At 43.2% G+C, this 14,785-nt stretch overlaps 1 protein-coding gene across 1 annotated transcript; it reads right to left on the bottom strand.

Annotated features, from left to right (window-relative positions):
• Positions 1–1,010: 1,010 nt before the first annotated feature.
• LOC311146578 (sodium- and chloride-dependent glycine transporter 1-like) lies at positions 1,011–12,927 on the bottom strand (the record flags this gene model as incomplete). The annotated part of the gene is made up of 12 exons (XM_084183095.1): positions 12,833–12,927; positions 11,626–11,757; positions 11,024–11,309; positions 9,522–9,654; positions 9,189–9,323; positions 7,269–7,372; positions 3,122–3,359; positions 2,471–2,605; positions 2,212–2,311; positions 1,982–2,082; positions 1,520–1,690; positions 1,011–1,229 (listed from the first exon to the last, which is right to left on the bottom strand). Exons 2-12 carry the CDS (start codon positions 11,747–11,749, stop codon positions 1,011–1,013), a joined length of 1,746 nt encoding a protein of 581 aa, XP_084039221.1. The 5' UTR covers positions 11,750–11,757; positions 12,833–12,927.
• Between the last annotated feature and the right edge of the window lie 1,858 nt (positions 12,928–14,785).

The raw sequence follows: 14,785 nt of genomic DNA, 5'->3' as shown, positions 1-14,785 counted from the left end.
GTAGCTGCTTCTGTCGTCAATTAAACGTTCCCTTCACAAGTGAGATGCCACATCGTGAGATGCATTTCCCACGGAAATACCTGGAAGACTAAAAGAGAGATGGCACTTTATTGTACTTAGTTGCATCCATCCACCCATTTGTTTTTGTGTATGAACATGTTATGGTTGTCTTTTTCTTAGCTCCCTCTCTTATGTAAAGCCTACCATAATCAAATAAAATGTACTCAGGTATTGAACGTGTTCAGTAAGTAGTAAATCGTTTTGGGACCCTGAGAATGGGCATCAGGAAATCATGGGCTTCAGTCAGGGTGGCTGTTCAGAAAGCTGGAGACCAACATTCTCTGTGTGTGTGGGGAGTTGGTGCTGTAATGTATGTTAATTGTTTGCCAACATTGTAAGTACAATGGCTTTACTGTGTAGTTGAAATGAAATATTTAGGAGTAGCTAAATAGCCATTGGCTTACTCCAGTATGAGTTGTTCTGGGTAACCCTAAAGCAGCATACGTAACAGTCTGAGTAGTGGAGACTATAGTGTATTAGAGGGTACTGAGAGCCAAAAGCTATACGGTAGATACAACAACAGAAGGGAATGATCAATCCCTAGAGTGGTGCCATGTGTCTACACTGATCCAAAGAACATTTGGTCTCCAGCTTTAAAACCGCCAGCACTGTCGCTAGAAAAGTTGCCAATTCCGAGTGGATTTCTTTACAGATGAAGGAGAAAAATGTTGTCCCTCCCCTATTGTGCTACACAGTGTGTATTTCTACTTCAACTCCTGCATAATATGAAGAAGAGAACAAATCAAATGTTTATAAGAAACTGCATTATGAAATGATGTTGAAACAAGAAGTACAATTCTTTTGGATGACGACCAATTTCTCTAGAGGTTAGAAATAATAAGCCCTTACAATATGTAAAGGTCTCCAGCGAGCGGGTTCTCCCCCACGGTGCGGTGAGAAAGGGTGAGGGGTGGTTGGGTGGGGGCTGGCGCTGGCCCAGGGGGGGGCCTCTATGCGCTGGGGGTAGTGTTGTGTGCTGTGGAGCCGTTGCTGCCCTGGATGGTGAGGCTGATCTCATCCCTCTTCTCATCCTCCTTCTCCTTCAGCTCCTCTTTCAGGGGACGCACCTCCACCTCTCCCTCTGAGACTGGGGCGGCGTAGTGGCCTATCCGGTGCTCACTCAGGGCCGGGCCCCACTTGATGTCCGGCTTGCACGAATTCTTCAACCGCTGTAAGGGGTAAAGGGTCAGAGGTCAATGCGATGGGAGGGACACAGGTTTATTATTTATTGCTAATTAGAGGCAGGTAAAGAAGTTGAGAAAGTGATGTAATGCAAGTTATGGAATAACATGACACCAATCGGGTTCTCATTTACGATCCTTCATTTCTTTCAGTTCAAAGACCTTAAATGTGTCATTTAACAGAAAAAACGGAAACACTTCCACTACTAGTGCGAACAATGTCTGCTTCCAACACTAAAGACAGACAGAGCTCTAAACAGAGATCCTGTGGATTTTACCTCTAAAAATGTGGTTCCCTCAGACTTGGAGATCTTGTAGAGAGCGTAGATGGGTATACATGTGACTGAGGACATGGCCATAAGGAAGCCAATGGCTAAGGACCAGCCAGGGTACACGTAGTCGTTGTAGGTGATGGGCTTGTACTGGATCACTGTGAAGATCAGGATGAACTGCAAATGCAAAGAGAGAAGAGGGATCATCAGGGTCAAGTCATTTCTTTTAACAGAATATACCCTATTTCAATCCTCATCCAGTACATATCTTAAGTGATCACTTGTGTGTGTCCTAGGTCATTCTGGTATTCTGGCAGGTGTTTTGCATGACAGTTTTGTTGAGCAATACGGATTAGCGAAGATTAGACAAGTGTAATGGAATGCAGAGCAGGTCAAGCCTCTAAAACATGTCAACAAGGAGGCACTGGGTGGTAGCTACTGGGGAGGAGGCTGATGAAATTCTCTTACAGATATGATGATGGGCGACACGAATCTCCAGCAGACCCGGAAGAAGATGGGAGGGGGGAAACCCAGCATCATCTCAACATCCTTGAAGTATTTCTTGTGTCCTGAACACAAACAGTACAGCATGTTGTCAGTCATTCCGTTCCAGTCAGTTTGATTCACTTTCACCAATAGCCTTGGAGAGCATTGTGGACGATAGGCATTTATAATCGAGGAAAGACAGTTGGACTCACCATAGACGTACATGATGCAGATGCACATGATGCAGGAGATGATAACCAGAGAGAAACTAGCAGCGTAGTTATCCATGAGCAGTAGCCAGTAGATCCCAGCCTAAATACATGAGAGCACAGGTGGAGAACACAACATCAGTATACATCCTGAACATTTGTGCCTGGATAATTAAGTGTGTGTTTATGTGTGTGTGTGCATGCATGTGTATGTTTGTGTGTATGGTTGTTGGTGTGTGTGTAAACATCTCCTGTCCATTACCTGTGTGGTGAGCGGCACCCCCAGCAGGAAGCCCACTATAGCCACTCCTCCTGTGACCACCGTCTTGTTCCTAATGATCCAGTCAGTACCGATCTCATCCACGATGGCCGTCACCAGGGTCTCCAGCAGGCAGAACTGCACACAGGGACACATTGACAGGTCAACACTCAGCATTGACTTCTCTCAAAAACCCACTTTCTCCAACATAATTTTTTTCCCTCCAAAATCAACGTGTCAAGTTGAGCCCCACTGACTATTGGGGAAGACAGCACTACTGTCTGCCCCACGGCCGTTGTTATTGTTTTTGTTTTGTTGACGAAGCGGAGGTGAGGAGCGTCGCACATCGTGGTAAAAATATGTGCAGTACATTTTCTGCTGTTCTATCGCGCGTGCAATAATGTCAGAGGGAAAAAACAGTGTTCATTGTTTGCAGTAACTTCTTTGTTGTTGTAATATCGCAAACGGACGTGGCAGTTTCACCATTAAGGATTCCAGCTTTAAATGACATCGAAAAGTAGTCCCATTGGACAGGGGTTCCGTCCCAAATGGCACCCTATTCCCTACATAGTGCACTACTTTTGACCAGAGCCCTAGGGGAATAGGGTGCCATTTGGGACACAGACAGGATGTCATGGTGGTTGACTGACTCACCTGTGTCCCCAGGCCCAGCAGGATGAGCATGAAGAAGAAAAGCAGGGACCAGAGGGGGGAGATGGGCAGCAGAGTGAGGGCCTCTGGGTAGGCCACGAAGGCCAGGCCGGGGCCGTGGTCGGCCACCTCAGATACATCCACGTTCAGGTGGTGGGCCATGAAGCCCAGAATGGAGAAGATGACGAAGCCTGCATACACACTGGTCGCACAGTTGGTGATGCTGATGATGATGCTGTCTCTGTATGGGTGACCAATCAATGGAGAGAAAACAGGAAGAGAAGGTTATTAGTATACTGCATTAACCTCTACGGGATCGGTGTCCCGTATATGGGACGGTTGATCTAACGTGCGCTAATATGATTAGCATGACTGTTGTGAGTAACAGCAGACATAGACATGTCTTATATGGGCAGAAATCTTAAATTATTGTTCTTCAAACTGCACTGTCCAATTTACAGTAGCTATTACAGTGAAAAAATACCATGTTATTGTTTGAGGAGAGTGCACAACAACAAAAAACTTAGCACAGCAACTCGTTTGATACATTCACCTCTGAAGGTAAATAATGTACTTACATTCAGTAATCTTGCTCTGATTTGTCATCCTAAGGGTCCCAGAAATAAAATGTAGCATAGTTTTGTTTGATAAAATCAATTTTTATATTCAAATGTAGGAACTGGGTTCTAGGGTTCTACAGTTTGAACCCCTGCTGTCTCTGGCTCCACACCCACCCCGCCCGGCCAACTAGATGTGTGAAAGTTAGTGTTTAAGCTAATGATCCATCATGTATGACATTCCTGGGAGTGTGTAAACTTACATTTTGTACTACCATATCCTTTTTGTATGTTCTCTATAGTTACGTACTTGAAAATTTATCAATTGACCAATTCGGCACATTTGGGCAGACTTGATACAAAATTGTCCAGTATTGCAATTCTTCACTGGATCAATCTGAAACTTTGCGCACACACTGGCGCCATCTAGTGGCCAGAATCTAAATTGCGCCTAAACTGCAATATTATATTGTGGCCTTTCTCTTGCATTTCAAAGATGATGGAACCCAAAAAATATTTGAAAACGCATGTTTTTTTGTTTGTATTATCTTTTACCAGATCTAATGTGTTTCATTCTCCTACATAAATGTCACATTTCCACAAACTTCAAAGTGTTTCCTTTCAAATGGTATCAAGAATAGGCATATCCTTGCTTCAGGTCCTGAGCTACAGCCAGTTAGATTTGGGTATGTCATTTTAGGCGAAAATTGAAAAAAGGGGTCCGATCCATAAGAGGTTTTAACCAGCATTATGTTTTATCGGTCCACTAAGAGGCAATCGGTGAATTTCACCCTCATACATATTTCCAGTTCAAATTCATACTAAACTATCTTAATTGCATAATAAAAATCATGATACATACTAAAGAGAGAGAGAGAGAGAGAAAGACGTGAGAAATATGTTTCCTGCTATCTTACAACTGGTGGGTTTGTAGTTACAGTACTTACTACACTATCATTGATTTATAGCAGCCATTCTTAAAGTATGGGTCGCGACCCACTTCTTGTTAATGGTGGGTCGCGACGTGTCAGAGTAAATGTACAATTATTTAATTAATTACTGGAATTTATTTGGCCAAGCGCAACTGCGCACTCTGTTCAGTGCGCTCTCTGCTTAGCAGCGGTCTCTGCTCAGTTTGGCAGCTGCGCGAGTGGGAGAGGGTGTGCTTCGCGGTTCTCTTGTAGATCACTCCGCGGCCCAGACGCTGCAGAGCTGTCGTTCAGCTGCAGATGATGCGCTGTCAGCCACTGAATTGTCATTCCCACCCGCCATCACTCACCGCTGTCATCAAATGGACTCATGATAGCCCCAAGTTCTGACTGAGCTCAATCGTCATGAAACGCAAATACAGAGATGAGTTTCTCTCTCTTTCATACAAACTTTGAGAAATAACTACGTGCGCCCACAATGTGTTTTGTGCGGGGAAGTGCTTAGTAATGAGTCTCTCAAAACGAACAAATTAATAAAACGACACGTCCTGACCAAACATCCACAGCATGACGGTAAACCCAGGGAGTTCTTTCAGAACAGGGCAGAATGCTTCAGGAAACTGCTTCGACAGTGGAAAAGTAAGTCAGCTAGCAAGGCATTGTTGTCATTTTATAACAGGTGATGATCAGCAGAAATAAGGGAGTACTAGCTCTCATAGTAGTAGATGTGAGTTTCTCTTTCAAACAATCCCCTGGCCTTGTTCACAGCTAATAGCTAACGTTAGCCAAAGCAAGTAGCTAGCTACTGATAGTGCAACCCTTAGTAACAGTACAGATGAAGATGAAAAATGATCAGGTCTACTGTACATCTTACTGTAGAAATTATTGTTGAAAACAAGTCTAGGTTGGAACTGTTACTGTTAAAATACAAGTAATAATTTTGATTCTGAACTGGAATAAACTGATTGAAGCAAGATGCTTTTTGAGGCAAACACACTCACACAGTTCTGGGTTCCACATCTACAGCAGGAAGCTGCCTGCCTGAGAAAGCAGTAGATGTTCTGATCCTTTTTGGCACAACATACCTATGCGAGTCAGGGTTCTCAACTCTGGCATACTTAAAAAACAAGTACATAAACAGTCTCAATGTTGAGCATGACCTCAGTGTTGCACTGTCAAAAACTGAGCCCAGAATAGACATGCTTGTTGAAAACTTCAACCAGCCACACACCTCTCATTAGGACTGTGCTTATGTTTTCTTGTCTACATCTGTGTGATGTGATCAATCAGTTTATTCCAGTTCAGAATGAAAGTGATTTCTTGTATTTTAACAGCAACAGTTCCGACCTAGACAGATATGTAAGAATGTTTTTAATGGGGGGAAATAAACATTAATAAATATTTATATGGGTATTTCATTTAATTGTTATTTGTTTCTGTCTATATTACGTTTGCTTTAGGTATAAGGGCAATGAAATGTACTGATATCTATGTATAGTTGCATATTTTCCTAAGCTTGGGTCCCAGGAAAACAGAATGTCTAATTTGGTCCCCCTGATTTATAGTATACTGTCCATCACTTCTGCCCTTCAACCACATGGTGGTGTTATAGAGAAGAGAAAACCTCTTCCAGTTTCCAGGGGAGTTTTGAGTTGGACTACTGCAAACTACAAAGTTAACAATGCAACCACAGGCTTAACAGCAGTCAAAAAATGACATAATTTTGTCTCCTTCACTCTCTCAGTGTGCTGCCTCTGTCCTCCACCTACAGTACAGTTCAGTACAGTGGCATGCAGTGCATACCATCACACCATACTCCATCAATTCTTGCAATTTGTAGCTGCCCTCCTCCATTCTGCACCATTTCTGTTAATCTCTGCTGACACTGTAGCGTGATCGCACCCAGAGAGGCAACAAAGACCCTTCCTGATTCACTCCAACTGAACACGAAGAACTACTGCAGTGTAACCGCTTACACAACACCAGGGATCTTTCTGCCATTGTAATACTTGGGAAGGCCGCCGAAGCATTTTTTCGGTTGCCTAAATCCAAACAGTGTTTTACAAATGTTTTAAATACATTTTCGGGATGGAAAAAACGCTTGAAGTGTAAACTTAAACAACAAAAACAGATATAAATTATGTATAAAAGATAATGGACCTATATATTTATAAATAGTCTAATCTTTGAGAACTAACAATAACCAAAATAAAAGCTAGACAGTCAGAGAGAATTGAAAATGCCATTTAGCAGTATTCATTTAGTTATTAAGTGTGAGCAAAAGAACACAGCATTAGCCATGGCAAAATGAATAAAATCGCAGGAAATTAGCTTTCAAACTCGGCTCCATGGAGAAATGTGTAGAATTGCAGGAATCTGGCTTATAAATGCTCAAATTTCTCTACAGCACCAAGATGGGGGGCCCTAAAATGTTCTCTAAAAATGCTAATTGCCATGCCTTCTGCCACACCCCCTGCCACTCACACCACCTAAGCCCCTTTTTGACCCAGAAAAAACCCTGAACTCAGACAGGAGATGCGTCCCAAATGGTACCTTATTCTCTTTATAGTGCACTACTTTTGACCAGGGCCCATAGGGTGCCATTTGGGACGCACACAGGGTTTATTTGATAGTAAAGTGGAGAGGAGAGGAAGAGTAGAGTACCTGTAGCAGTTGTTGTGGAACTTGTTGTAGGAGGCCATAGTGATGAGCCCTCCCCATGCACATCCCAGAGAGTAGAAGATCTGAGAGGCAGCGTCTCCCCACACCTGGACAGACAAACAGATGGACAAACGTGTCAATACAACCACTGAAGAACACCCTTATTTCATATCTGAGGCATATTACATCTGATTATCAAGCAGTCTCTTTCAACAGCTGTGTTATGAGAAAGCCAATAAGCCTATAACGTTACGCTATGAAGAGCTACAGAGCTATTATACGAGTAATAAAGAGTAACTGTTTACAACTCATATAAAGTAGTACTTAACTACAGTAATGGCATAGAATTACAGTTGAAGTCAGAAGTTTACATACACGTAGGTTGGAGTCATTAAAACTTGTTTTTCAACCACTCCACAAATTTCTTGTTAACAAACTATAGTTTTGGCAAGTCGGTTAGGACATCTACTTTGTGCATGACACAAGTACTTTTTCCAACAATTGTTTACAGACAGATTATTTCACTTATAATTCACTGTATCACAATTCCAGTGGGTCAGAAGTTTACATACACTAAGTTGACTGCCTTTAAACAGCTTGGAAAATTCCAGAAAATGACGTCATGGCTTTAGAAGCTTCTGATAGGCTAATTGACATCATTTGAGTCAGTTGGAGGTGTACCTGTGGATGTATTTCAAGGCCTACCTTCAAACTCATTGCCTCTTTGCTTGACATCATGGGAAAATCAAAAGAAATCAGCCAAGACCTCAGAAAAAAAATGGTAGACCTCCACAAGTCTGGTTCATCCTTAGGAGCAATTTCCAAACGCCTGAAGGTACCACGTTCATCTGTGCAAATAATAGTATGCAAGTATAAACACCATGGGACCACGCAGCCGTCATACCACTCAGGAAGGAGACGCGTTCTGCCTCCTAAAGATGAACGTACTTTGGTGCGAAAAGTGCAAATAAATCCCAGAACAACAGCCAGGAAGAAGCCACTGCTCCAAAACCGCCATAAAAAAGCCAGACTACGGTTTGCAACTGCACATGGGGACAAAGATCGTACATTTTGGAGAAATGTCCTCTGGTCTAATGAAACAGAAACATAACTGTTTGGCCATAATGACCATCGTTATGTCTGGAGGAAAAAGGGGGATCTTGCAAGCCGAAGAACACCATCCCAACCGTGAAGCACGGGGGTGGCAGCATCATGCTGTGGGGGTGCTTTGCTGCAGGAGGGACTGGTGCACTTCACAAAATAGATGGCATCATGAGGAAGGAAAATTATGTGGATATATTGAAGCAACATCTCAAGACATCAGTCAGGAAGTTAAAGCTTGGTCGCAAATGGGTCTTCCAAATGGACAATGACCCCAAGCATAGTTCCAAAGTTGTGGCAAAATGGCTTAAGAACAACAAAGTCAAGGTATTGGAGTGGCCATCACAAAGCCCTGACCTCAATCCTATAGAACATTTGTGGGCAGAACTGAAAAAGCGTGTGCGAGCAAAGAGGCCTAGAAACCTGACTCAGTTACACCAGCTCTGTCAGGAGGAATGGGCCAATATTCACCCAACTTATTGTGGGAAGCTTGTGGAAGGCTACCCGAAACGTTTGACCCAAGTTAAACAATTTAAAGACAATTCTACCAAATACTAATTGAGTGTATGTAAACTTCTGACCCACTGGGAACGTGATGAAAGAAATAAAAGCTGAAATAAATCATTCTCTCTACTATTATTCTGACATTTCACATTCTTAAAATAAAGTGGTGATCCTAACTGACCTAAAACAGGGAATTTTTACTAGGATTAAATGTCAGGAATTATGAAAAACCGAGTTTAAATGTATTTGGCTAAGGTGTATGTAAACTTCCGGCTTCAACTGTACATAACTATGTTATTTCTATATGATTATCCACACCTTAGCGTCAAGGATCTTATGCCACTGTGGGGTCAGGTAGTACTTGATGCCGGTGACAGCTCCCTCCAGGGTGATGCCTCTGATGAATAGGATGGTCAGCACCACATAGGGGAACGTCGCTGTGAAATACACCACCTGGGGACCATCGAGAGGTGAAGAATGAGTGAGAAGATCTCCTAATGTGTGTCAATGATACACTATGACCAGGAGTTCTTCCTGACCATAGACTAAGTTACTTGACCAGTAAAAACTACTGGCCCAAACAATGACATTTGGAGATGAGAGAGAGAGAGAGCTAGAGAGAAAGAAAGAAAGAAAGAAAAGAAACTTCACCTTTCCTGAAGACTTGACTCCTCTGATGAGACATAGGAAGACCACCACCCAGGACACGGCCAGACATCCCAGAATAGGGAGACGGACTTCCCCGAAATTCCCGATGTCGTCTGAGATCTTCAGCACGTAGTGTCTGTGGGGAAGGGAAAAAACGTATCACAGTGTCTATTCACAACAACAACGTCTGGATAGAGAAATTTAGAATATAGAGTCAGTGCTGCAGGGACAAATAATGGCAATACGTTACTTAATGAAAGATAGAGAAAAAGTATCGTTCGGATGTACCCTGGCAATTCAACGAGCGAAGCCCATATTTCAATGAAGCAGCACGACCAAAAACAACTTGGTGCCAACACAATGGATTATCTTTACTGACAGTTGACAGGAACAACGACTCCTTTCATGATATACTGACTGAGACAGCCCCACCCGGACGGAAAGCTAAGCACAAAACATTTAGAAAGTCATTAACCAACCACACTGCTTCCTTTGAATGAGCCCTATTCTCAATGCTAGGGGCATAAAACAGCTACACTCCTCCCCATTTACTAGGAATACAGATCATATTATTTTCTAGGAAAATATACTAAACATCTAATGATGTGTACTTCAGACACAGTAAACTATGAGTAATGCTTGTTGAAGGCTGGATGATTAATCGTAGGCCCAGATTAGCAAGGCAAACATGCCTGCCTGACTGTTTTCTTTTCTGACTGGTCTTGTTTAAATCAACTGAAGCATCTAGCATCTCAAACATAGCCTTACAGAGATACACAAACACTATTTTGTTAACCCATAGTCAGACATACTTTATGTGCCAAAACCCGTCGGGTGCTGCTTTACTGTACATACATGTATCTAGGAGTAATAGTGTGTATTAACCCTTGCAGCTTCCACTCCAGTCTCTTTAATCTAGTACAGCTGAGTCAGAGTCAGCCGTGCCCACACCTTCCCACTCAGGTACTGTAAGGTTGAAAAATTACGGTAACTCCTAAAATTCCCAGAATCAGAAAGGAATAAGCAGGAAATCTGGAATTCTCCAACCAGGTCTTCTGGAAAACCTGGGATTTTGCAACCCTACACGTTTTTACATTTTTTGTCATTTAGCAGACGCTCTTATCCAGAGCGACTTACAGTTAGTGAGTGCATACAAAAAAAAATGTCATACTACACTCTGCCTTACTTCCAGCACTCAACAGATCTAGAATAGGGCCAGGACGATACCAGTATCGCAATATTAACTTATTTAGGAAAACAGCCCTAATATTGGAAACAAACATCATTATGTTGTCATCCAGAGTCACATTTATTTATTTTCCAAGCTATAGCTCACAATATTTTACATACAGCAGGTTTTTAAAGACCAAAAAGTTTGGTCTGCTTCATTTTTACCATGTTAAACAATGTGCAATACAGGTATCGTCACAGCCCTAATCTAGAACAAGATCTTTTGGGATTCAAATAAAGATTGATAACTGACTCCGGGTCCGGTTAGGCCTTACTTCCAGTACTCTTCGCTGGGGCTGGTCCTCTTGGTCTTATTGACCACCTCCACGGCGACCTCGGCGGCCCCGGTGACCAGGCTGCGTGTGACGTTGGCCAGGGTGTTGTTGATGCCCGTGGGCGTCACCACGCCGTTGCAGGTGGGCGTGTTCCAGGGGTTGTTGCAGTAGGTCCACGGCAGCAGGTTGGTCATGGAGGAGAAGAAATAGTAGAAGGCGATGCAGATCACCACGTTGTAGTAGATACCGATGTAGGTGGACACCACCATCATCCCGTAGCCCACACCTGGTGAGGGAGAGGGAGTGAAACAACATTAGAACGATACCAGGAGCTGAACAGGTGAGTGGGTTTCTCTGACTGAAGTAATGTTGAAAATACTTTTTCAATTTTTACGTTACGCATATGCATTCCAAGCAGACAATAGATGTTGCCATTTAGTTTCCATCTTTCAGTTTCCTAAGCATGAGATACAGTCAGTGATTAGTTGGATGCCACTGACCAATAGCAGTGATGTATTGCCAATCACCAATGGCAGCAGTGGTTGTTGGCTTGCCTTTGAACATGACTGACCAATGGCAGCAGTGGTTGTTAACTGGCTCACCTTTGAACATGGGGCTGATCCTCCAGACCCCCAGGCATCCCTGGCTGGCGAACTGTCCGAAGGAGAGCTCCAGGAAGAACAGGGGGATCCCACAGAACACAAGCATGATGAAGTAGGGGAACATGAAGGCTCCTGTAGAACAACAACATGTGGGTCAGTCAACTCTACAGGGACAGGTCAACAGTTAGTCAAGCCAAAACATTTGTATGAAATTGTTTAGAATTCAGCTTTGTGTTATTTAAATCTTTACACTTTTACTTATTGTAAGTATGCATATGTTTATTATTGCTCACAACCAATGGCTTACCTAATGGTCATTCAAACGAAAAATCAAACAATATACAGAAAAATTGGCATTCCATGCTGTGACAATATCATATTTCTGCTATGTAATGCACAGTGAATGAGCAGTCAAATGTTAAGGTCATGTTTGTGTCTAGAATAGAAAAATTGCCTAGCTCATATAGAAAAGTTGGCATCCCTATGTCTGCAACATAATGCAGTGAGTTGTCAGATTACAAGGTCAGCGATATTTATGTTTATGCCAACCAGAAGAGGTGAAGGAGGTCAGGGAGCATCAGACAGAGGGTGATGCTAAACCAGGCAGCAATCCTCTGTCTGCTTGATTGGTTTAACGGGGCGCCACTGGCGCCAATGGGTCTGGGGAATAACCTGTCCTCTGGGACTATAGTCTGAAATCATGGGTTAAAGGAAGGACTGGAGATTGAGGAGCAGGCTGCGACACAAATGGCTCCCTATTCCCTATAGTGCACTACTTTTGACCAGAGCCTTCTTTTTACCTATGAGCCTTGGTCAAAAGTAGTGCACAATATCGGGAATAGGGTGCCTTTTGGGACGTAGCCCAGGCCTCAGCCAGCTGATAGTCTACTGTGGTGTTATTACTGCAGAGCCATGAGCTACACCAGTCCCCTTGGCTCTATACTCAGCTATGTATCTGTGTGCCCTTCTATGGCGATCCCTGGTCCCAAAATGTATAGAAGACTAAAGACAACTGTAGGAGTGAACACATTTGAATTGAGTGGGAATGAAGCTAAGAATGACTTGGATCCATCTGACACAATGTGAGGAACGTAAACTTAAACTTGACAACATTTTCAAAACACTGCAAAAGGTATTGTGGATAAACTAGAATGCATTGCTGTTATTACTACTATATAATTAATGTGTTCTGAGTATGAAGACGTACCTCCTCCATTTCTGTAGCAGAGGTAGGGGAACCTCCATACGTTTCCCAGGCCCACAGCATAGCCCACGCTGGTGAGGATAAACTCTATCTGGTTCCCCCAGTTCCCTCTCCTGGAGTTCTTATCCGTCTTCACGGGTTCCCCTGGAACAGCTCCATTCTAGAACACAAAGAGAGAAGAACGTTAGAGATGTTTGAACGTTAAGAGAGACCTGTATTTATTCAACCTCCAGGCTCAATGAGACACACCTCAACGAATAGGCCTATTCGGCCAACTACGTACATTTAGCTGAATGTACAGTTCCGAGGTGCACTTTGCACCAATATTGAATACAAACCAGCAAGACAGTGTGAAATAGGCTACTGTACTAGTGAATAGTCACTATGCTGCATTGTAGATGCCCAACACTAACAAAAAGTGTTGATGTCATGTAGGCAGTAGTTAGGCTAAAATTGCAGATGGCAAAAATGCACAAATGATTTAATTCTAGAGTACTTCTTTCCTTTTGTCCAGTTATAGGCCTAGTTCTACATTGCATGTTACAACTCCGAAGTCAAGGTGGGCGCATTGGAGCAAACTTGATTTAAACTGAAATAACCGTTCGTTGTGTGCACAAAATCAACATTTGGTCTTGTCGTCCTGATTTGAAGTTTCTTCCCTCCATCTGTTGGCGTCAGATGGTCCTCGTTCTGACCTGACCTCACTAACCCCAAAAGTTCACTACTGAGACTCTGTTACGTTCATCTGCCTCTAACTCACACAGCCAGAGCAACACTTGTTCCTTCCCATGGCACCACAGAAGCATTAATAAGTATTTAACATGTTATACTTTCAACACAAGTCATTCAGGTAAATGTTATACTATAGTAATCATAAATGTGACAAAGGTTCGGATTGCTGTGGGTTTTTGGTTTTGGTGTCTCTTACGGTGTGGCCTGGAGTGCACTGGGAGTGTGCACATTGGATATTATGTGCGGTCAGAGTGATATGGGAAGCTAAGTACACACGCAGAAGCACGAGCACACACACACGGTCTAACAGCACCATATGAGCCTGCTTGCTGAGCTCCCTGGGCCATTGCTCCCAGCAGAGTCAGCCTCACGCAGGCAGAAGACTTATTCATCAGCAAAAATAAAGACAAACAAAACAACAGAAAAATCCCATATTTTCGTGATTGCCCCCTAGTGATGTTTGGAGTCTGGTTGCGGCCAAATGTTACATTTAAAAACAAAGTTAACCTTTTTCACAAGAATCCCCAACCCCTCTGTGTTGAATTGTAAACTAAAGAGAGGATAAATAATACAGTATCAGCAAACAAAACTCTTGCATATCAATAACATTATTATTTAGTTATCTCTGGCTGTCCATTAAGTGTGTGAGACATATGCACCTGTGCGGATGTGTGGGAATGTGTGTGTGGAGGCTGCTCTCCTCAGTGTGATGCCTGTGTGTGTGTGGTGTGTGTGCATGTGTGCGTGCAAGTGTGTTTTAAGTGCTGAGAGTCTGGAGGAGGAGCACACCTGCTCAGTGTGAGGCGAGGGCAGGGCAGCTGTACAGCTGAGAGGGCCCAGGGTGGAATGAGAGTCCAGCCAACCCACACAACACAACACGGCAGACAGACTGGGTTGCTACATGTTGCCTGCTGACCGGCTGGCCTCCCACCTCCAGCTTCTCCACCTGTGAGAAGCCAAGTCTGTCAACACATGATGCAACTCATAGTTCACTCATAGTAACAAACTCAGCACATAAAACATAACAACTTTGACTTAAAATGCTCTACATAGGCTTAACCAAGCACTGATAGGACTTGTTTCCATGCATGAGACATTGGAAAAGTCTTGGTAAACTATAGAGGTAACATTATTTCTAGGATTTGCTCTATTCCAACTCCTGTCCACTCCACCATCTGTTCCGATTCTCTCTCCAGGCTGTCTCTCTGACCTTGCTACTAGGCT

The sequence above is a fragment of the Coregonus lavaretus genome (assembly GCF_964263955.1).
Source record: "Coregonus lavaretus genome assembly, chromosome: 19".
Lineage (NCBI taxonomy): Eukaryota > Metazoa > Chordata > Actinopteri > Salmoniformes > Salmonidae > Coregonus > Coregonus lavaretus.
Note: the sequence above shows the minus strand (reverse complement) of the source record. Positions and strands in the feature narration are given on the sequence as shown.